At 47.2% G+C, this 23237-nt stretch overlaps 1 protein-coding gene across 3 annotated transcripts in view; it reads left to right on the plus strand.

Moving 5' to 3' along the window:
* Positions 1–23237, plus strand: part of LOC144798682 (polycystin-1-like protein 3) — a 1031816-nt gene that overhangs the window by 855227 nt on the left and 153352 nt on the right. For all 3 annotated transcript variants that reach the window (XR_013603613.1, XM_078669668.1, XM_078669669.1), the window contains one exon: positions 16054–16264. Coding sequence is in view for 2 of the 3 variants with exons in the window: in XM_078669668.1 (XP_078525794.1) it covers positions 16054–16264 (211 nt within the window). In the remaining variant the exon portion in view is untranslated. The remainder of the gene's footprint in view (positions 1–16053; positions 16265–23237) is intronic.

A 23237-nucleotide genomic window follows, 5' to 3' on the forward strand; every position in this document is an offset into this window, starting at 1 on the left:
TTTCTCTAGATCCTCAAACTCGGCTGGGGGATGAAGGTACAGTCATCACATGGGCAAATGATTGGCTCGTGGAGCAGGTGTGAGCAGAGAAGCAGTCATTTGCAAAATGTGGCATTAATATCGCCTGTGATGCTTATCCTCAATTCATACTGCCTAGTACCACCAGAAAGCCCACACCCCACAAGTGTATTTAGGAAAACAGGAAATCAAACCAGGGGGCTTGACCCAAATGAGCACACCCAGCCAAAGTTGGTTCTTAGAGGGGCTCATAGCCTCTCAGTCACAACAATAAGGGGTCTAGAACCTGACATACATAGAGGCAAAGAAGGTGAGAGGCCACAAAAAGAATTCTAGCACGCCACAGCAGATTGAGCTTTTGGCTTACAGGCACCCTGTTATTAGATCAACACTGGTGCAGGAAATAATGTCAGAAAAACTATTGCGTTGATGTCAACCTTAATAAAATGATTTTCAATATTTGCATGGAACATAGAAGGTCTTTCTAAAATCGAGGATGAACACTTTATTGCCTACATCAATACTTTCCACTTGGTGATTGTAGGAAAGTGGGATCTGCTTTCGTCGTCACCCCCACTTGTTGCTGGTTTATTCTGTTTTACGACTTGTCTGACTGGGATCCTTCTAATCAGGACCCCAGTCTCTGTGTTTTCTTCATAAATTTGACAGTGATAAGTACTTTGGTACCTTCACAATTGGCTACTGGTGTACCTTTCTAAGTCCCTAGTATATGGTACTGAGGTACCCAGGGCATAGGTACACCAGTGGTCTCCCCTTGGGCTGCAGCATGTATTGTGCCACCCAGGGGAGTCCACTTAAACTGTGACTACAGGCCTGCCATTGCAACCTTTGTAAGTTGGTGCTTCCACTTCTCCCAGCAGTTATAAGTTTCCTTATAGCTGAGGTAACTACTCTTAAAACCTAAAACCCACCCCAATGGCAGGCTCTTCAGTCCTGAGGGCAGGGTGCTTGGTTATAAGTGTGAGGGTGCCCCTGCATAAGCCTATCCCTACAAACCCCGGAGTCGATTTTCCAGGCTTAGCAATTACAGTCAGCCATTTAATACATATAGTGGACATCAAGTCAATTACGAGATGTCTAACTATATATTGGCGATTAATAAGAAAGGGGAGTGATTCTGTTAAGGGAGTACAGAGGCTGGAATCGGTAATGCTATCGAAAAAAGAAAAATACCTCTGACACCATCAATGAGATTTTTCTTATTCCCCAGCGGTCTTCTTAATTAACCCTGGGTTACATTTATTTGTAGATTCATAATTCATACTTTGTTAACAAAAAGAAGGTTCCTACCACGTGACACATTAAAACATACGCCTCTTATTTTTTGTACATCAACAACTCTTGTCACAGCAAATAACAAAAACAAGTGACATAAATAAATACTATTTAGGGGGCGTGGCTAAGCACGCGAAGGGAATGGACGCCTTGGGGTAGAGCTCCGCTCTGAGCTCCCCTTCCCGGCGCATTTCTCCGGAGAACCGCAGCCTGCAGCCGGCGGAAAACCGCCGACGCTGCCACCAGACCTTGCCCCTGAGCACCCAGCCGACTTTGGGCGAGATCGGCGCACTACCGGCGCACCGGAGAATCAGCGGCGCTGAGACCGCGCGCGTCGCCTCGAGACGTGGGAGGCGCCTAGGAAAGACCGAGGCTCCGACGGGAGCAGGAGGCCTGAAACTGCGGCCTACGCGCGCAGGAAACGCACTGAGCTGCGGAGAGGAGAGGAGCCGCGGCGCCCGACCTGGCCTGACTGGAGGCTCCGCTAGCTGTGAGCTGCATGCCCGGGCGCCTGACCAGCAGTGCAGCTGCAAGTGACCGGACGGGGCACACTGGACTTCCATGACCTGGAGGTAGGAGAAGCGGCGCTGATCTGCCGGCTGCGGGGACTTACTCCTGCCCACCGGAGGTACCGGTCACCTTGACCCTCCACCGCGTGACCGACAGGGCGGGTGTCCAGCGTACGACAGACCGGCAGGCACGGCCGGACTGGGGGGAAAAAAAAAAACACCTACTGCAGCACACCCACTCACTGGCGGGAAACGGCTAGACCACTCTGGCGCCCGCAGTCGGAGACATACAGCGCCCACAACGCTCCCAACGCCAAGTGTATGACGCAGTGGTCCACATGGCCCGCCACCGTACCTGACCAACCGCAGAGAGACACGCACTAGCCCTGTGTTACCCCCAACCACGGCCACACCGTCCTAGCAGACGACGAGCACTTCAGGCTGCCGCCACGTGGACACGGAAACGGATGCACACCCGCCTACGGGCCACAATCACCGAAGACTAGTCCAGTACCCCGCCGGCTGACACCAAACACGCACAGGCTGGTCCTCTGGGGGTACGGCGCGCTGCTGGAAAGGATTCGACACTGTGGTGCAGATGTCTAACGGGCCGAGGACTCGCACCGGGACCGGCAACGTGAACTCAAAGGGCAAGATGGACAAATCCGGGAAGAACAATGACCCGGACCTAACGGCGACGAAACTAGACACCATGCTGGCAGCGATGGAGAGGCTCGAAGAGTCAATACACCTAACCCGTACCTCTCTGGCCACCAAAATCGATAGCGTAGTCATTGACCTGACGCACCTGAGGGCGGACCATAAAAAATTGGCGGAACGCACCACGGCCCTGGAGGGTACCATACAGACGCTACAGCCTCAAGATGACCAGTCACACAGGCAAATACAGGACTTATTGAACAGGGTGGAGTTCTTGGAGGACAGGGCCGAAGATGCGGAAGGCAGGACCCGCAGAAACAACGTACGCTTGGTTGGGGTCCCGGAGAAATGGGAAGGGAGGACCCCAGAGGAACACATGGAACAGTGGCTGAAAGGCATACTACCGGAAGGATCGCTCTCCCCGCACTTCGTGATTGAACGCGCTCACAGGGTCCCCACCAAACCTCTGGCGACAGGCTCCAACCCGAGGCCCATGCTGCTCCGCATTATGAACTACCGAGACCGGGATTCCATATTGCGCGAAACACGCAAACTCCAGGAGATCCGAATTGAAAATGCGACGATCATGTTCTTTCCGGACTACACTGTACAGGTCCAGCGGCAAAGACATGACTTCCTGGCGGTGAAAAAACGACTGAGGCAACTGGGCCTACAGTACTCCCTGCTGTTTCCAGCGAAGTTGAGGGTTGTGGCCGGAGAACGGACGCATTTCTTCACAGACCCTATGGCAGTGGAATCTTGGCTGGACAGCGGAGTGGACACGGATCCGAAAACAACTGAGGGTCATGCGCCCCGACGACAGTCCGGAGGTCACAGGCGAAGACGTCGACCCCGCCAGAGGCCCCAGACTGGGCCACGAACGCCGACGAGGACTCCCCCTCCAGCGGACGCTGCGAGACAGGAGAAACAGGACGCCCTCCGTCTGGTGATGGAACTCAGCGGGTCCCCCGCGCGGAGTGACGTGGCGGGCAGCAGCGCACAGGAACTCCACAGTGATGACGAAGCCATTTATGGTGTGCCGGACTCCCCCACATCGGAAGAACGACCCAATGTCACTCCCCAAACGGCGGACTACATCAGCTAACTGCACGACGAGCGCAGCACTTTGAAGAGACGTCAGCCAACGACTGTCGCAAGGGAGTGGACGGAGCTCGACAATGCAGCAAAGCCGCAGCGATAACGAGACACACTCGCGGTAGCGCATTCTGCCACCGACCCTGCGTGCTGCACATGAGGCACGCACTTGCCGGACGCCTTCTCGGCGTGCACGAGTCCAAGAACTGACACTGGACGGCCGTGCTAGACCGGGGTGCAGCTACAGAGACGCTTTGCTTCGCCTGGCAGCAGCTCGATTGGGACACGTAATGTATAGAGTTTCATGCATGTGCATATGGGGTTCACTGTACGCAAGGGTGATTTAGGCTGGTACATTCCTCCCGGGAAGGCGATGGGCCTTCACACCACAACTATATTGACTCAGACCCGTTGATAGCGTGCGCATAGCACAAACACCCCCTTAGATTTGAATTTTGTTGCTCTCCTAGAGTGTATGGACGGGAGCATGTTTCGCATCCGACCTTTTGGTATTTTGAATGTTCATGACGTTCACTGGCTTATTGTTCCGTTAGCCATGTTTCCTTCCCCTCATGTGGTCTCAGGGAAGTGGTGTGACAATTTAAGTGATTATTCGATTGCAGGGACCGCTAGCATGTTGGGGGGCACGGAATGCTTGGGAAGATGGCGGGAGGACTGGGCGAGGGTTGTTATTATTAAAATACTGTAATGTCAGCCATTAAGATCTGTACTTCGAATGTGAGAGGTATACACACACCATCCCGACGTTACCAAATCTACTCGTACCTAAAGCGCCACCACGTACAGATAGCCCTCCTACAAGAAACACATCTTAGCGCCACAGAAATCCCCACACTGAGACGGCGGTGGCGTGGACAAATACATGCTACGGGTTACTCGTCATATGCTAGAGGGACGCTGGTGTGGGTCAGGCCGGGCACTCCGTGGATTACACTGGACATACAAATTGACCCCGATGGTAGATATGTGGCAGTCCACGGCAGGTTGGATGGTAGCCCGCTAGTATTGGCCTCAGTGTATGCGCCTAACGCAGGGCTGGCAGAATTCCTTGCCCAACTGTCACACGCTTTGGCCCCCTGGCATGGGGTCCCCTGGGTGCTTGGCGGGGACTACAACAGCTCATTAGATCTAGCACTGGACCGCTCCCTCCCTCCCCCACCCAATTCACAGGCACGTAATACGACGAACGCACTACAGACATGGTCCACACAATGGGGTTTACATGATGCATGGCGCACTCGCAATCCGCAATCCATAGTCTATTCATATTATTCAGGAGCGCACGCCTTGCATGTACGCCTTGATCGGTACATGGTGACCACTGAGATCCTGCCACATGTCACGGATACATGCTACATGGGCCGCACACACTCTGATCACAACCCACATCTGCTGGCACTGGCGTGGGATCAACCTAGGCCCCCAATACCCACTTGGCGGTTGCAACCTGACCTATTATTAGATGGCCCCTTTAGAGGCTCAATATGCACGCAAACAGCACAATACTTCGAAGACAACTCAGGCACGGCGTCGACACCACAGGTTGAATGGGACGCCTTCAAGGTGGTCCTCAGGGGGCAGTGTCTGGGCACTCAAGCCCATTCCAGAAGGCAATTGGAGACAGATCTCAGGCGCCTAGAAACAGACCTGTTGCGAGCGGAACAGACGGCAGCCGCGGGCGCGGACACGGACTTACTAGAGGCACGGGCAGAACACGGTAGGCTGATTGACAGGCTGAAAAATATTAATTACAGGGCCCACTCAGCCCGCACACACCACACCGGAGACAAACCTGGCAAACTGCTGGTTTGGCTGATACAGCGCGAAGAACGCACAGCGCCAGTAACTGTGATACAACCGGTAGCTGGCCCGAAGGTATACACCCAGGCGAAAATTCATGAGGCCTTTGTGACACATTACAAAGCGCTATATGTGTCCCGACTTCTAACCACACAACCTACCATAACTGAATACCTAGACGACGTTGAGCTACCCGCCCTTACGGATGACCAACAGGATGACCTATGGTCGCGGTTAATAGCAGAGGAACTCCGCGAGGCCATCTTTGCCCTTTCAAATGGCAAAGCCCCTGGCCCTGATGGGCTGCCAGCGGAATATTATAAAGCCTGCTCTGACATCCCGATTCCAGAGCTCCTCAAGGTATATGCAGTGGCACTGGAAGACTCGGCCTTACCCAAGTCAATGAATGAGGCGACACTAGTATCCCTTCTAAAGCCGGGTAGAGATGATACACTCCTTGGCTCGTATAGACCCCTAGCGCTGCTGAATACAGATTACAAGATACTGGCATCGACCCTCGCCCGGCAACTGGCGGGTCTGGTGCCCGACTTGATACACAGTGACCAGAATGGCTTTGTACCCACTAGATGAACCTCCCACAACATACGAAGACTGTTCCGAGTGCAAACATACGCAGTACAAAATTGGCCTAGGTCAGGCTGCCTAGTTCTGGACCTGGAGAAGGCGTTCGACTCGGTCGAGTGGCCCTACCTACTAGCTGTGTTGTGCAAGTTCGAGCTTGGGGAAGCCTTTATTGAAATGGTCGGATTGCTATACAGACATCCCGTGGTGCGAGTCCGCACGGGCAAGCTGCTGTCCGACGCCATAAAGGTACGGCGTGGCACCAGACAAGGCTGCCCATTATCCCCATTGCTCTTTTCACTGGCGATAGAACCCCTCGCGGAAATACTACGCACCAGGGGCACACGCTGGGGCATTCCCCTAGCAGATGGTATACACATAGTCTCGCTGTATGCGGACGACCTACTATTATACGTCAGGGACCTCACCCGAATACCGCCGGAACTCTCGGAGATCTTCCGGTCCTTTGAGACCGTGTCTGGCCTCAAGGTCAACTGGGCCAAATCAGGGGCGTATTTGTTCAACCCTGATATTCCGGACCCTGAAATCAGGATCAATGGCGAGCGATTGCCGTGGCATCAAACCACGTTCAGGTACTTGGGAATATATATTTACAGGACACCCTCGGATGTCCACGACGGCAACCTAACACGCGCCATAACGTCCATAAGATCCCAAATTGCCTTCTGGAAATCACTGCCACTCAATGTCCCAGGCAGAGTGACATTGACAAAAATGATCGTCCTCCCCAGACTCCTATATTATTTTGCCAACATCCCGGTATACGTACGGGTCCACACCTTCAAAGAACTCGCATCCATGATCAGGGACCTAATATGGAATACTGGGAGGCCCAGAGTAGCCCTGCAAAAACTATATACGCCAACTAGTGAAGGAGGCCTTGCTGTACCGAACCTTGAACTTTACTATCTGGCAGCACAGCTGCAGTGGGTAACCGCTTGGCTCGCGGGAAACCGCCTGGAGGACACGGCCACGGCAGCATCTGTCCTGTCCCTCACACAGATACATACCCTATTCCACCCCCTGACACACCCGAGGAGAACGTCACAACTGCATGTAGATGTGGCGGTGCGATGCTACGTCAGAAGCTTACGGCTCACGAAACACATCAAACCATATGCCCCGGCACTCCCGCTCCTGGGCACCCCCAAGACCGCCTCTATTGTCACGGAAACGGCGCTGGAACATTGGACGCGCACTGGAGTGGACACCATGGCGGACCTATACGCTGATGGTGCCCTGATACCTTTTGCGACACTAGCCACTGACACGGGTCTCCCAGCGGGACAGTTTTTGCAACATACCTCCATAATACTGGCATACACACAAAAGTGGGGCTCCATTGCTGAGGAATTACCGACGCATCAATTAATACAGAGCCTACATGTAATGGGGAACGGCACACATGTGGTACACTGGCTGAATCAAGCACTATTGACACACACACAACACACGCTACAGCCGTTGCGTGACAAATGGGCAGTAGACAGAGGGGGGGACTGGACTGACAAGGAATGGCAGATGATACTGATGGGCCCCAGACACATTCCTCGCAACGCTCGCTTCAAGCTGATCCAGTTATATATACTGCATAGAGCGTACCTCTCACCCGACAAAATTAACCAGTACTTCCCAGATGCTGTGGCCGGCTGCCCGAGGTGTGCACTGGAGGGAGCGGACCTGCTGCACATGCTGTGGCGATGCCCACGGATACAGACGTACTGGCAGACTGTACTGACGGCATTAGATAACTGCACAGCCATGAAGATACCACACACATGGGAGGCATGCGTGCTAGGCCTGTATAGGCGAACCAAATTAAATAGAGTCCCCTCTCGCTTCTGGGACCTTGGCCTCCTCACGGCCAAACGACTGCTCACGAAACACTGGAAACGAGCCACTCCACCCCTGACGGCACATTGGCACGTGTCCCTAGACAACTGGGCGAGAGCGGAAGGCACCACCCTCCATAGCGAGGAAACAGCAGGGTTACGGCAGTTCCCAATTGCAGTACTATGGGATGAAATGTTAAGCTCCTTACGTAGGGAATGTCAACAAGCTCAGAATCCCACACAGGACGGCCACCCAGACAACGCCACCGATGCGCCCCTTGCTAACACTCCGCACTAGCAGACATGGTGATACCCTGCCCAACACTCCCCTCCTTTGAATGCCTACCACGGCAGACCCATTGTCCTCCCTAGAGCCATACTTGTGCCATTCGTCCCTATCCATTAACGACTATGCGCCCCCACTGCATTGATGAACCCTCGACTTCACACCCACACCACGCTTCCAGATCAGACGACCACGACCCCCTTTCCGTTTTTCCCCCTCTCTTTTGTTTTCCTTCATTGTTTATTTCAGAATGTTATTTCCTTTGTTGCACCGACATGGTTGGAACATTCGTGATGAATCGCAGACATGATGTATGAAGCGGAGGACTATTGCATTGTATGACATGCCCCGCAAACATGACAGACATCTTTGAGATGTAGAGATATGTATGTTGTAACATTCATGTTTTCATTCCTCCTGTGACATCAATAAAGGATATTTAAACAAAAAACAAAAAAAAATACTATTTACATGACATACATATATGTGATTAGTGACCAACAAATATTCTGGTTATATTACTTCTAACAAGAATGTCAAAGGGATGAGCTTTTAAACTTGAAGCAGTCCTACTTATTTACATACAATATTGGGACACCATTTTCTTTTGTCCTCAATATACTACATTTTAACAGGTCTTAGAGAGGTCAGAGAATTATTTTACAAACTCCAGTCATGAGCTTTGAACAGTCTGCTCAAGGGCGCCTAGTGTGATGCAAGCAATATTTTATCGGTTACTCTGAGCCTCTCTCAGGTGGGAGCCAACGCGTTTCGACCTTCAGTGTGTGGGCCCAAAAGGAATAATTCTTTCAAAGGTCTTCATCAGGGCGAGGCTATATTCATGTAGGACATGGGGTGCCATATTAGACTTGCATGGTGGATTAAAATGTAGCTTCTGTGTTCCTCTATTCAGGCGACTACTAGGGCTGTCTTTATCTGTTAGATCCGTCGCCGCCGCTTTTTTCAGTTTCTTTCGGTTTGCTTCTCACACAGAGTTCGTCTGGTCTTGGCATCGAGAGCTATATATTGGCTGCACTGAAACTGGTCATGTTTGGTATCAAACATGTTGGAATCCTACCCCAACATCGATTTGAGTGTTCAATGTAAGATTTCACATACTGCGGGGCTCCCCTAGAGGCCCCCCCCCCTATATTCCCGGTACCAGCCTTTCAGAGTCTAACAGCAAGCTAGTGATGCTGCTGACCACAGACAAGTTTCTGGCATACTGCTGCTGAGCTGAGCTCAAGCAAGGGAAGGTAGAACAATAGTTTGCCTGTCACAGGGAGATGTGACCACCTCTCAGACATGACTTAGTATTTTAGACTGGGGTGGTGCCGCTTGCCAGCTCTACCAACTGCTTTAAAAAAAAAGAAAATTTAAAATATTTTTATTGAGAACAATGCAGGGCACATGTTAATCAAGTAGCACAAACACTGGTCCTCACAGATTACAGTAGATCTTTGTGACATTTTACTCAGCAGTAGACTTAGTTGATTAACAACCAATAAAACAAATTCCTTCCCTTTAATACTACCTTGGATTCCCTCCCACTCCAGACTGCTTTTAAGGGCACATTTGGTGCCCTCCCTGCATACTCCAGTTTGACTCCTCCTCTGGCACGAAACTTGACAAAGGACACAGGACTATCCTCCCCTCTGTCCAGCTTCTGCCCCTCCTCTAGGAGGGGCCCCTGAATCGTTCCAACCCTTTCCCTAGGGTACTTAAGGGCTTACTTAAGGGCTTACTTGTAGGTGGCTCTTCAGATTAATTGTGGGACAAGATTCAAACTTGAAAGCACTTCAACCGTCTGGGCACCATCAACTTTGCTGGACTTCGACTACACCAAGGAAGACTCCTGCTGCTCCTGGTCTCGCTGTTCTGCAAGTCTTCTTCGTTGTCTGTGCCTGTGCTTCATCCAGGTTCCTCTCAATGTCTGAGGGCTCTAAAGACACCTGAAGGAATCGCCATTGGAGTGAAAGAGTCACTCCCCTGCATCTGCAGGCACTGCAACAAAGCTGATTGTTCAGTTGCTCCTGACTTCCCATGGACTAAGAAAGGCTCAGCAACACAGGTGGTGGTTCTGCAACTCTCTTGAGGCCTGAACTGTCCTCTCAGCAAGTTTGAGGCTAGTATACCTCTTCAGAATTGCTGGAACAGAACCCCTGTGCACTGCGTCATCTTGCCGTTGTCAAGGCTTGTTGACTCTGTTCTCCAGAGATCTGTAGGCTACCAGAACTCCAGCCTCCAACATCTCTTCCTGCCAAGATCTTAATCCTCACCGCATCCTCTGCACCATGGGCCTGCATGTTTAGTGAGCTGCTCGGGGTCCTCTTGCGACTCCTGTGACTTTATCCTGTGGGTCCTCTTGAGGTTCTTCTTTTGCTTCAGTGGGCTCCTACTTGCCCTGGACCTGCTCTGACTCTCCTACATGTGGTGAGTCGCTTGGACCTTGCTGGTCTCAACGCTGCACTTTTTCGTTTACCACATCCGTTGCTGTTGCCAATGCTTGTTTGTGCTCCCGCCAGACACCGACCCCCTGGTTCTTCATTTCTGACGTGGGACAGCTTGTGAATGGCTCCTGGTCTTCCACAGTGTCACCTTTTCCTCACAGCTGCAGAGACAAGATCAACTTCATCATTCCTGCATCTTTCGTCATCAGTGGTCATTGGTCTTTCTTGCCTTCCGGTCACTTCCAAGTGGCATAGACTCTATCCCCGCTGCTTGCAGGTACTTCTCTTCAAGAATCTATCCTTGGATTCCACTGGACTCTTTCACCTTCGCCAACGTCAACTTCTCTAAACTCCTCCAATAGTCTACGGCGGTTTCTGACGTCACTTCGCACCTATGCACCTGGCTTCCCTGGTGTAGGTATCTTGATTCCTGGGGTATCCCTGGGTGGGGTGACTCTCCAATCTTCTGTCTTCCACAGGGTTTCTTCAGGGTCCACTGGAATGGGTCCTTTCTCTTGAAAACTGCAACCATGACTTTCCCATTGACTTGCATTGATTACACTGCTGTGTTTCCACTCTGCACACAGCCTCCATGGGATTCCTGGCTACTTACCTTGGGTGGTTCCTTAAATAAGTGTGCAACATATACTAAGCCAGCTTCCTACAGAGGTAGACCGGATTTTTCTCTTCTTACACAGTCGACGTTGTATTAATCAGTTAGATAAAGGTCGGCCTACAGCTCCTAATTACTGCAAAGGCCCAGTATGCTGCAAACGATGGGCTACAAGTTCAACTCTCAAAAACTAAAACAATGCTAGTAACCTCGAGAAGATGCCAGACGCCAATATTTTATCTAGACGGCTCAGCCCTGGAGTCTGTGTCGGAATACAAATACCTAGGTATAATTTTTGATTCAATGGGTACTTTCATCAAGCAGAAATATTACTGTAATCTCTGCCTTTTGCTCCCTAAGGAACTCTATAAAAGGAATGTCACTACAGACACTTTTACAAGTTATGGCAGCCAAACATGGGCCCTCTCTTACATGTGGAATAGAGGTTCTAAGAGTGCTGAGAAATTGATTGATAAAGCTATAATTGGGACATATCGCCACATGCTTAATCTTCCTCTTCATGCCTCTCCAGCTCAAATACGTCTGGAGTTTGAGCTCTGGAGACTGGACATAAGCAGCTTGGGTGAGTACCAGAAATTTTGCTATAAGCTAAAGAATTCACTCAGACCTACCAGGTAGTATGGTGTGGAAGACTATATGGGATCCAAGAAACATTGAGGATCATGGCTTTTTAAACCTGGCGTATCTTTAAGGTAGAGGACATTTGGGCCTTAATACTTTCACAACAAGCCTTTAATAGAGTTATAAACTCAACTGGGAAAAAGATCTCACCTCTGGATGATAAAGCTGCACTAACTTAGAGATCTCATGCTTGGATGGTAATAGGCTCCTACGGCCTCCTAAAGCCTCAACTATATTTAGGGAAACTGTGCCAGCTAAAGTTCAGACTGCTGAACCCGCAATTGGGAGGTCTCCAAACTCTTTATGATTCTCTCTGCCTGTAGATGATCCTCAAGCGAGCTCACATGCTGTCTTTGCTATTATACACTGGTGAACATTTGCCATATTGTCTGCACTTGTCGTGCTCTAATGATGGAACAAAAGGGCCTGCTGAGACAGTTCTTCAATAGGAATAGCATACACTCTTGTCAGCTAGTAATAACTTGCCTGCAAGGAGGGGACCCGATGTTCTGTGGAAAATCTCTTACGTTCATACGCTTAGCTGTTGCTAAATTGGCTAAGATAGAACTATAAAGGATCGCTTGATTATTATGATTACGTTTTGCTGTTCCTGAATTAGTATTTACGTTATGAGGAAATAGTAAGCCAGTGCAATAAAGCACTTTTTTCCAGAATATTTGTTATACTAAACGTTTTTACTTTATGAGGAAATGATATTAAGCCAGTGCACTAAAGCACCTTACTCCAGAATATTTCCACTCCTAGAGCTATAACGTTCTCTTGGTCTTGTATTCCATGTATAAGGAAATAAAATGGAATCAAAGTATTTGTACTTTTAAAGATATTATAAAGATATTATGCTTAAGCTCCCACTTTTTCTCTCTTCTTCTGGCCTAGTACTCTGTGTGATGAATTGTAATTATTATATTGCACTAAGCACTTTTACTCTGTCTTTCAGAATTAGCAATGTTTTATGTTTATACCACCCTTTTTAGGTCGAGCCTCGAGGCAGTGCGCATGCGCTGCTTTTTGAGGCATGCTGTAACCCCTCTGTGGGATTTGTACACACTTACACTCCCACCGCTTTTCATTGGTTGCTTGGTCCGCCTTTCGGAATTACAAAGGTTTTATTTGTGAATAGAGTACATTTGGGTAGCCTCATGGATGTTTATTCTCACCCTGCCGACTGCCCCTGCTACATGTTTCCTTGTGATATGGGCCTTATGTTTTGTTTGCCTTAAGTTTTGTTTATGTGCACTACTTCCCTTTTCACCCCTCTCCTCACTTGCACACAGCTCTGCTTCCAATTCTCTTAATCTCCCTGTGTCTTCCCCAACACCTCCCACCCATTGGCACAGTATTGTTCTGTAATCACGCCACATCCAGCCCTCGCTTCTTCTTTGGTTCGAGCTAGTTTATTTTTTGGATGTAGACGTCATTCTTGTTCTCTCTGCCACTAATTAGCCTGCACTGTGAAATGGCTACAAAGTTGAATCGAGCGCAATAAAAAATAAAGTTATCACGGTGAAGGAGAGATTGGAAAGTAACAATTATCTCACCTCTGCTTAGTGGAAAAATAATTTGGACGTGCAGCAACAGAAAAAGGCTTGCAAGAATATTCTTCTTATAAACTTCACCAAGTTGTGTATCTTCCTGCTCTTATCAAGCTTTGGGTCAGGCCAGGGTTGGTGCAGGGCAGAGGCACAGCAGAGGGCCGACGACACAGCGCAAATGAAAACACATGTGGCGCTTCTGCGCAGACGTGTGCACAACAATAACTACAGGCAGTTGGGTGCAATGTTGCCGTAAGCTGTAGAAATGTATGTGTACGTGTGAGAGAGACATTTGACCTCCGTTTCTAAAAGACACGCTGAAAGGCATGCTGACATCCGGCTGTAGATGAAATGTTCAAAATAGATGCAATTTGCAATTTATAGCTGGAAATGAAAAAAACAATCGTCCTTTGGCATTTTTTAGGCTGAAACCGTCTAAGAGTTTTGTTTCTGTGTGTACCTTCTTCGGGTAAACGTCTAAACGGTGTCCTACCTTTTTCCCTTCCACACCAGTCTGATCCCTGCAGTACCGCCTTACTAGAAAGGTGCGGTCACAAATCTCTTCCTGCTATTCACTCTGTGACCCTGGGCTCACAGGCTATGACTCTCGCAGCCTCGGACAGGAAGTAATAACTCTCTTTGCTTTTGTATAATTATATGCCTCTCTCTAAACCCTCCCTCCCTCCCCTTCCCTCTCTCTCTCGCTCCCTCTTACTCTCTCTGTGCACTTCTCTCCGTTGTGTCTATCCCTCCCTTACTCAACTGCCTGCAGTAATACGTTTTCAAGTTCATGTTTTCAGCAACAAGGGGGCATATTATCAAGGGATTTATCTCTGCTTTTTTGGCTTTAAAAGCCAAGAAAGCGGAGATAAAATGATCTCCCTATCAGCAACAGGGTGCTAACACGCAAATTCGCATGTTAGCACCCTTTTTCTCTAGTCTACGCTTTCCAGGGGCGTTCCAGAGAAAAATAATAGGAGAAATGTTGTTAAGCAACATTTCTCCTATTATCAAGGAAATCGCTAACCCTGTTAGTGATAAAAAAAGCAGCGCTAACCGAGGTTAGCGCTGCTTTTTTTACACCTGGTATTTTCCTGACTTAGCCATGATATCCCATGGAAGGTGGATATCATGGCTAAGTTTGTGAGCCCCTATCATCAAGCTAACACCAAACTTTGAGAGATTATCGTTGGTTTTCCAGCGATAATCTCTCATTTGGCAGTTAGCACGAGGATTTTTATCGCTTTTGAGATAAACCTTGCTAATAGCAAGTTATCTCAGCGATAATTTCCGGCGATGCTTAGCGTTAAAAAATTTGTTGCTAAACCTAGTTAGCGATAAATATCGCTAATCGTTGGTAATATGCCCCACGATTCTTTCGTAAAATGCCCACTATTGTGCATTGCAGGACCTTAATAAACAGACGTTTATGCTAACGCAATATGTTAAAACAGACACAAAACTACGCATATGGGTGCTGAGGGGTTATTAAAAATATAAAAAACTACACAAGGAAAACACAGGAGTTTGCTACAGGCAAACTGTGTGTACATTGCTCTTAGCACCATCTCAGTCCCTCAACCTTCTAAAGTTCATATATTGAAAACACCACACATTTTATTAAAACATAAGGGTCTCTGTAGCATTTTATTACACTATAACAAGATTTACAATCGCTGGGTACATCAAAATGCTCTCTTTTCTACTTAGGCATATCTGTCTGCTTGGCTGACAGTTTAAAAAACTTTGCCAAACCCAATAGCTCTGCGTAAACACTTATAGAGTCCAAAAGGCGAGGCCTATTGGCTATACCAATGCTTGTTGGTACAGCAATTTGGGAGTGATGACCCTACCACCAATTTAAAGTATCCAGTCTTTGTTTCTTGAGTAACTGTGTTAATAATACAAACTGCTTTTACGATTTTATTGAATGTTTTAACGAAGGTTAATTGCATAGAGAGTCGGAAAACAATTGGCATTTTATTTAAAAAATATTTTTAAATTGTGAAATGAAAAAGGTATTTATAGAGTGCAGCTAATACCCGAAGGTGTCTAGGCACTAAGGCTGAAACTGACCGGCAGGATCAGAGATGGATCAGCCAAGTTATTAATGCTTTTCTAAAAGCCAGCAGTTGAGTTTCCCCTTTTAACTCTAAGGAGAGGGAGTTCCAGAGTCTGGTGGTGCCAACCATAAAACTTCTGCCACCCCAGCCAGCTTTCCTGCAGTTGGGAACCACCAGGTTGTAAGCAAAGGAATATATTGTGATATTCTAATGATTGTAAGTCGTTATTATCAACTGAACAATAAATATTACTTACATATGTGCTTCAACCATACATGGCACAAGAAATATGTGAAAGCTGGGCTCTGGTGGTTGGCGCAATTCTGGGCGGTTGAAACCCACATGTTTACACTGGAAAACATGTTACAGCATTTTATAGAGAAACTTTTTCCAGACATGCTTCAGTGAAGGTATTGCCAAACCATTGTAAAAGTCATAAGTAACTGTCAAAGATTTATACTTTCCACATTAGGTTTTGTCTTGCATGTTACTGCTACTGTTGATGCCACTCTTTCATTGCTGAAGCTTGCTTTGAGGTGAGTTTTAGTACAAAGGTGAAGATGCATTAGACTAAACCCACATTCAGTATTCATTGTATTCCTTTTCTTTCAGGTTTGTAAGTTTCTATGAGACCGGGACTGTGGATTCTGCTCTAGGTTACGTCATAGCTTTCCAAGTCTCAGTGGCAACCGTGAAGCTCTGGAACCTTCTGAATATCAATCCCAGATTGCACCTAATCACTTCGACGCTGTGCAAAGCCTGGGATGAAATTAAAGGGTTTCTTCTTGTCATTTTCGTTATGTTGGTGGCGTATTCCATTACGGTAAGATACCAACACTTTAGGGGTTGTTTTTTAACCCTACATTCAGATGTGTGCCATCAACACCACAAATGTGCCTTCCCAATGATTTATCTGTTTCAAAGGGATGAAATGTTATTCATAGCAGCCTTTGCGTCATCTAGCAAGCTGCATGTCTACCTTACTATTTGTCTATCTGGCATCATTTTTAATGACTGATTTCACCAGTATTTATCTTACTGTCTCAAAACTTAAATTGGGTTTTCTCCATCATCTCTGTCTAATTTTTGACTACTGTGTCCTCCTTATGCCCCTTTCCACCTCCAACTCCTTTCTCCAGCTTTCAGCCAGTACACTTGTGTTGCCAACGCCTACTCTGGTCTATCTCCACTACTCACCCGTCTTTCTCCAAATCCTTGCTGGGTTTATATCATCACGTGCTCCAGATTGGGACTCTACTTTTCTTTCTGTGACTAGTACCTTAAACTGTAATTCCACCTAATTATCATTTAGTTTCCAACTATTAAAGAACTATTTTTATAACGCTGACTAAGCTTACTCCATTCCCTAACATGTATTTCGCCGCTGTCACCTGTTGAGCCTCAGCATTATGCCATATGACCGTTTCTTACCGAGACATTCACCTGATATGTGGCTTCAGAAACTGTAAAACCTAATCTTTACTTTCTCCTGTCAGTCTTGAGCATCTTCAGTTCCTGGATAAGCATTTCCAAAAACCTGTATCCTCATCTTCAGAACATCCGACCCAGAAGAAAAAGTTACTTACCTTTGGTAACAATATGTCAGGTGGATACGATATCTTCCTGCATGTTCCTCACCATATGAATAGCTCCTAGGTGCCAGCTTGGATCAGGAACTTTTTTCCTCAGCAAGATCTCTCCAATGCCATGCAACTGCAGGTGGTGTCATATGATGTGATGTCAGGGTGTGATGACACCGACCTGTATTCCGCCCACCTGGCACACTGGCATCAGATCTCTTTTTCTGGACCTTATTTAGACATGCAGAGAGGAACAGAAAGGAGACTAATGATAATGAAACGACAGACCAATAATTGAAAAACGTGAAATATTTTTAGGAAGGCCACTATTTGAGAAGAAGAGGCGGAGAAAGGGTGGTAAGCACAGCCTGGTGCACTGAAGACTTGCAGGAAGTCAAACACCTCTTTGTTTTGCTAATCAATGTAACTGGCATCATGGAGGTGCTGGCCGTCTCTCACTTTACTGTACAGTAAGTCAGGTGAAGGCAGTGATATTTACTTAAGTATCGTCTACTGCATTTCTTTATGCTTAATATTGTTCAAAAAAGATATTTTGACATTTTATACATATATCGAGTCAGATGGAACTAAGATGTGATGCTCGTATTTATTGAGCACAGCGTGTAAGATACAATTGAACCTGAATCATTATCCTTTGGAGTTAGTGGGAGAGAGAATGAGATATTCGTCCAGTGGCTGATAGCACAACATGCATCCATGAAAAATGGGTTTAAATCCCAGCTTTCTCTCTTAACACAATTGTGTGATCCTGCACCTCTCATTTTATTTCACCATAATTGTTAATTGAGCATCAACTATGAGAGTATCTAGAAGAAACTAAATTCAGGGTGTGCGTGTGCTATATAACTGGCACCACATAATCTCCATTTGTGTAAGTGATGCATCTGAGGATTGGGGTGGATGATGCGACCAGTGTACCAAATACTCCTCCCCTTATCTATGGCGATGAGATACAACATTCTTCGAACCACTTACACTTTCTGCAGAACCCTTCAGTAGTGGGATTGGAGAGAATATATAAAGGCAGTCCCTACAACCAGTTGAACTGAAAGCTGTTTTCCTAGAAAACATGTGACGGGAAGTGCAAGGAGAAGAACTGAGGGCATGCTCTGTTTAGTACCATAGCAAACCGAGCTCTGCATGTAGTTACTAGCCTTTTTGTCACACAACAATAGGGAAATCCAGTATTGACCTGGGCCAATAATAGTATAGAAAACAGTTGGCCCAACCGACTGGTATTTGCAAGGTATCTTTGTATGACCACATTCAACAAGTTATATGAACAATGACAAATTATTGAACATTTATCAAGGATTTTATAACGTAAATCATCCATAATTCACAGTATCAATCAAGCACTGTGAGGTTGGAGGAGCACATTCATTACTGCTGGTCCGGGTCAACATAGCGGAAAATCTCCACGTGAGCAGAGAGACTCCCCTGATGCTGAAGCCACTGCCTCCTAAGGCACCACTGAAGGGACCTTATCTTCCACCTCGCACACACCACTAAAGGATGCACCAGCCCTGCAAGCCCCATAGGCAAAGGACCTGCAGGACCAAGATTGGATTCAGTCTTTGAATTATCAGACACTTTTCCCAAATACCTGAGGTCCTCTGAGGTGAATGTAAAGCTGTCATGCAGGTAATGATAATTGGTCTCCCCAATAAAGGCCAGTCTCTGAGTTGGAACTTTTGCTGGTTGATGAAGAAGCCAGGTGATGGACTTTCATGGTGCATTTCAGATGGTATGAGATCAGTGCAGGGGGCCCTGCCTTCTGTGACTTCCTGATGGAGGCCACGACCAGTACATTTGTGAAGACTTGTGGAGCAATTGTAAGACCAAAATGTAGTCTCCCAAATTGTCAGTGCCATAAACCCTTTGAGAATTGAGAGTAATGTCTGTGAGCTGGTAGGATAGTAAGATGAAAATACGTGACCTGGAGATCCAGGGACACCATCCAATCCTGCCTATATTTAAGGAATGGAGGACCTAACTCAAGAACAGAATCTTGAGTTTGTCCTGGTGAACAAATAATTTCAAGGGTCTTATTTCCAGAGTCGGTCATAGGCCCCTATCCTTCTAGGTGACAAAGAAGTAAAAGGAATACAATTGTTTGCCCTCTACTAAATGGAATACCTTCTTTGGTCCATTTTATGCAAGAAGGCAAGAACTTATTTGACAAGGCGAAAACTCCAGACTCTTACGATTTAGGCATGGGCCTCAATCAGAAGAAGGCAAAGCTGAGCAGTGAACAGAAAGGGAAGGCCATAGTCCTTGCCAACAAGTAGAGTACCAAGACATACATTTTCATGAGTTCCCAGTTGGCCAAAGAAGGAGAGAAGGCCCCTTGATCAAAAGTTGATGGTGGAGGGAGGACAAATCAAACCATTTTGAAGTGGCAAAACTGGCTGAAAGTAGGGGGATTAGAAATCCAATTATTTTCAAAGTGCTCCAAGTGGGAGTCTGCCGTTGCGTTGAACAACCACTCGCTGTCAAAGGACGTAACAATTAAAGTAGTCTTGCTGTCCCCAGATAAGCTGGTTGAATGCATTTAAGTATGATTCTTGAGGGTAACCACCATAGCCATAGAAAGGGCACTGTGTCCGCTGAATCTGCCAAATTTAAGTGTTTGCTTAGAGACATACCTCATATCACCCAATAATTCAGAAAATAATTTTGTCCTGCGATCTAGAAGGCTAGTCTCAGCCAACTTCACTGTTTTTCACACTTGATGGATGTATCGTCCCAGTAGGCATGTTGCAATATCAGTACATAGAACTGGAGCACCTGAAGCACAGACTTTGTACGGAGCGAGTTTGCTTGCACTCGTGGTATGTTGGTGCAAAATGGAAATATTTGGGGTATAGTAAAGCTGAAGATGCTTGAATCATCAAACTCTCCAGGGACTGATGTATTGACAAGAATATGGGATGACATGGCATAAGCCTTTGGCTCTGAGCAAAATACCTCAGAAGATGGCTTATGTTTCCTGTGGAAGGACTCCTTGGGAATTCTGTTATTGGTCCAAGTTCGTCTTCCAACTTCCTGGTGGTCTTTTGGTGCATAAAAACTCTGGAGATACAGAGCCAAAGATCATGGTCAGGCCCCAGTCGTCATATGCACATTTCATGACAATTTGACTGGGAACAACCTCTTCCAATATCACCTAAAGGTCCCAAAGGGTTTGAACCTAGAGACCCTAGACGATATTTTACATAATCTGCTGTCGACTAGACATTGAGGAATTCAATGAACACTGCAGATCGTGAGTCCCACGCTCGTAAGGTGCAGGAAAACTGGCGCCTAGTGACACCCCATGTGAGTCATTTCACATCCCCTAGCAGTGCCGTAGAGCTCTTGCTGAGGGAATAAGTTGCCAAATCCAGTCTGGTGCCTGGGAGATATTCATAACATGAGGAATCTGCAGAATTTAATTGAAACTCTCTGCTTTCTACCTGACACATATAAAAAATCTGTACTGTGCACTCTAGTACTCTCCTTCAGTTGTCCACTTACAAGTTCTGTTTTGAATTTTCCTGAAATACACCAACTTGTCTACAGCATTTGTAACATCCTGCATCAATGTTTATATCTCAGAAGGAGAAACAATTGTCTTGTTAATGAAATTTTAATGTTTTCAGGTTTTGTATAAAAATTAGATTCTTGAACTGGGTAAGGATTTTGAGGATTTTGAAGTATTTTCTAGCTAAAAAAAAAGGAACAAGTTAGAAACTGAAGCGACTAGACATATTTCAAGTAACTTAAGTAGTCAAGAGTCAAGATATGTGGATATATTTTTTACTCACTGATATATGTATTTAAACAGTAGAACAACCTCTGTAGTGATTTAATATTTTTAGATACAAGTCTATTCTGTAAGCATCGTCTAAAAATTTGAATGGCATTTTTAGTTTAAAACATTTATTAGGTGGCATGGCCAAGAGGTTAGACCTATAGGACACATCCTCTGGTACCTCAGTCATAGACCCCTGTGGCCCAGGCATATGCCCGGACCCCTAACTGCCACAGAGTCCCCCAGCAGTAACAGAGCATTGAGACTCCACTCCCCTTATTGGAAAAGCCTGAAACGGGCAGGCTTCGGGCCACACAACTGTGCTCGGGAGGTTAGAGGGAGCCAACCTTCTCTAAACAATGGCAGCCGCGGGCCTGTGAAGCCTTCTGCGGCTCACAGAAGGTGCGGGCCTAGAACGGGGGCCACCAGAGGCAACGGATAGCTGCTGCATTGGGATCAGGCTGCATGAACAGGTCGCCCCACAGTGGACTTGCCCTCGAGGTGTCGCTGCATGGTTGTTGACAGAATCCTGGGGCATTGCTGCTGATGGCACTACCATGGACCCCGTTCCTTTCTCTCCCACTTGCGAGTGGCTGGTATTGTCCTGCCTAACCCAGTTAAGCATCAAGTTATTCTCTTCTCTCTTCAGCAGACAAAAGCTGACCTCTGCATTTTACAGGAGACCCACTTGGTTGCCAAGGATTGGCAAAATTAAAAACAAAGGTCTTTCCTCAACAATTTTTATCCAGTATTGGGGTATCTTTCATAGATTCACATACCTGAATCATTCCCCGTCGCCGAGGCGGGAGTCCCACGGTATATAAAAAAGCAGTGCCAAAAGTAAAATACAGTAGTAGGCCCTATGAGAAAGGCCTGAGGCCTAGATAATAGTAGCCTATCTACCTCATTATGCTAAAAAGACCAAAGTCTTTGTTCCAACCAATCAGCTCACAGCACCATCTAGAACCCTCTCTGCAGAGCCAGTTCTCCTCAGATTTTCACCGCACGTCGTGTGGAAGGGAGTCTCCCTGAGTCTTTACTCAGTTTCTTCTCTACTTCAGGATGTCTGACAAAAAGGCCTTATTTAGACCTTGCAGAACATGTCAAAAGAAAAGAGTCCATGTTGATGACCAACATAAGGACTGCATTTATTGCCTTTATCCAAAACATGAGGCAAAAGATTGTAAGATCTGCCGTACCTTCCCTTCCAAGACCTTAAGGGATAGGGAGGCCAGAGTCCTTTGATGGCCCAAATCCTCTTCTACTGATGATGAAGACAGAGCTTCGACCTCCAGTAAGAGAGCTAGAGCGGATTATCCAAGTGAGGGGAGAAAACATGCTAAAACCTCCCACTCCACTTCGGGCTCTTCACGGAGATCTCCATCTTCTATCTCTGAAGCCCCAGCTCTCAAGGAATCTACAAAGAAAACTGTGAGTAAGAGCTCTTCTGTCTCCTCACCTGTGACTACCATCTCATCTACAGCTCCTTCGTCGACGGCTATGATTTCTACCACAGCCATCACCTCTCCTATCCTGTCTACTAGGATCTCCATTGTGACTAAAAGAACCCTCGTCGACGATCCGTCGACGACAGCCTCGTCGTCGAAGACATAGTTGAAGCCCCCGTCGACTAAGTCATCTATGACACCGTCGACGACGGTCTCGTCGACGAAGAAGCAAGGCCCGTTGACGATGAGCCCGTCGACGGTGGTCCCGTCGACGACGAGTCCGTCGACGGTGGTCCCGTCGAAGTCGAGTCCGTCGACGATGGTTCCATCGACGTCGAGTCCGTTGACGATGGTCTCGTCGACGCCGAGTCCGTCGACGACGATTCCGTTGACGTCGATTCCTTCGACGATGGTCCCGTCTTCGACGCCGGCGACAATCCAGCTACCAAGGTCACCTTTGTCAACGGTGCCAACAGGACCAATAGATGCTGCTTCAGCAAAACCTCCAACCACAATACAGGCTTTTTCTACGCCACTTTCTTCAAAACATTTTCAGTTAATATCGTACCAGAGGCATGAAGGTTCCTATATCTCGCCACTTACACTCTCTCATCTCTTAGCGACTTATGCTCATGAAGAGGAGGATGATTTTGAGGATGATGACAATGAGGGAGCTTTTGGGATAGCTCACCATCCTTCAGAATTGAACATTAAGTGCCAGGATGATGAGGAAGATGATGACTATTCTGAGCATTACTATCAGGAGAACATTGTAGTGCCTCATCATACAGAATATCGAAGGCGACCTCGTACCTCAGAGTCCAGCCATCTGCCACCGAGCCTCATTCAAGATTTACAGGCCACGTTGGCAGACTATAGACAGCGTTTTCCACCACAGCAGGTTGTGCCTCCACCCCAACCTACAGTCCCCGTTCCTCAACCTGAGATTCC

Source organism: Lissotriton helveticus, chromosome 12 (genome assembly GCF_964261635.1).
Source record: "Lissotriton helveticus chromosome 12, aLisHel1.1, whole genome shotgun sequence".
NCBI classification, from domain to species: domain Eukaryota; kingdom Metazoa; phylum Chordata; class Amphibia; order Caudata; family Salamandridae; genus Lissotriton; species Lissotriton helveticus.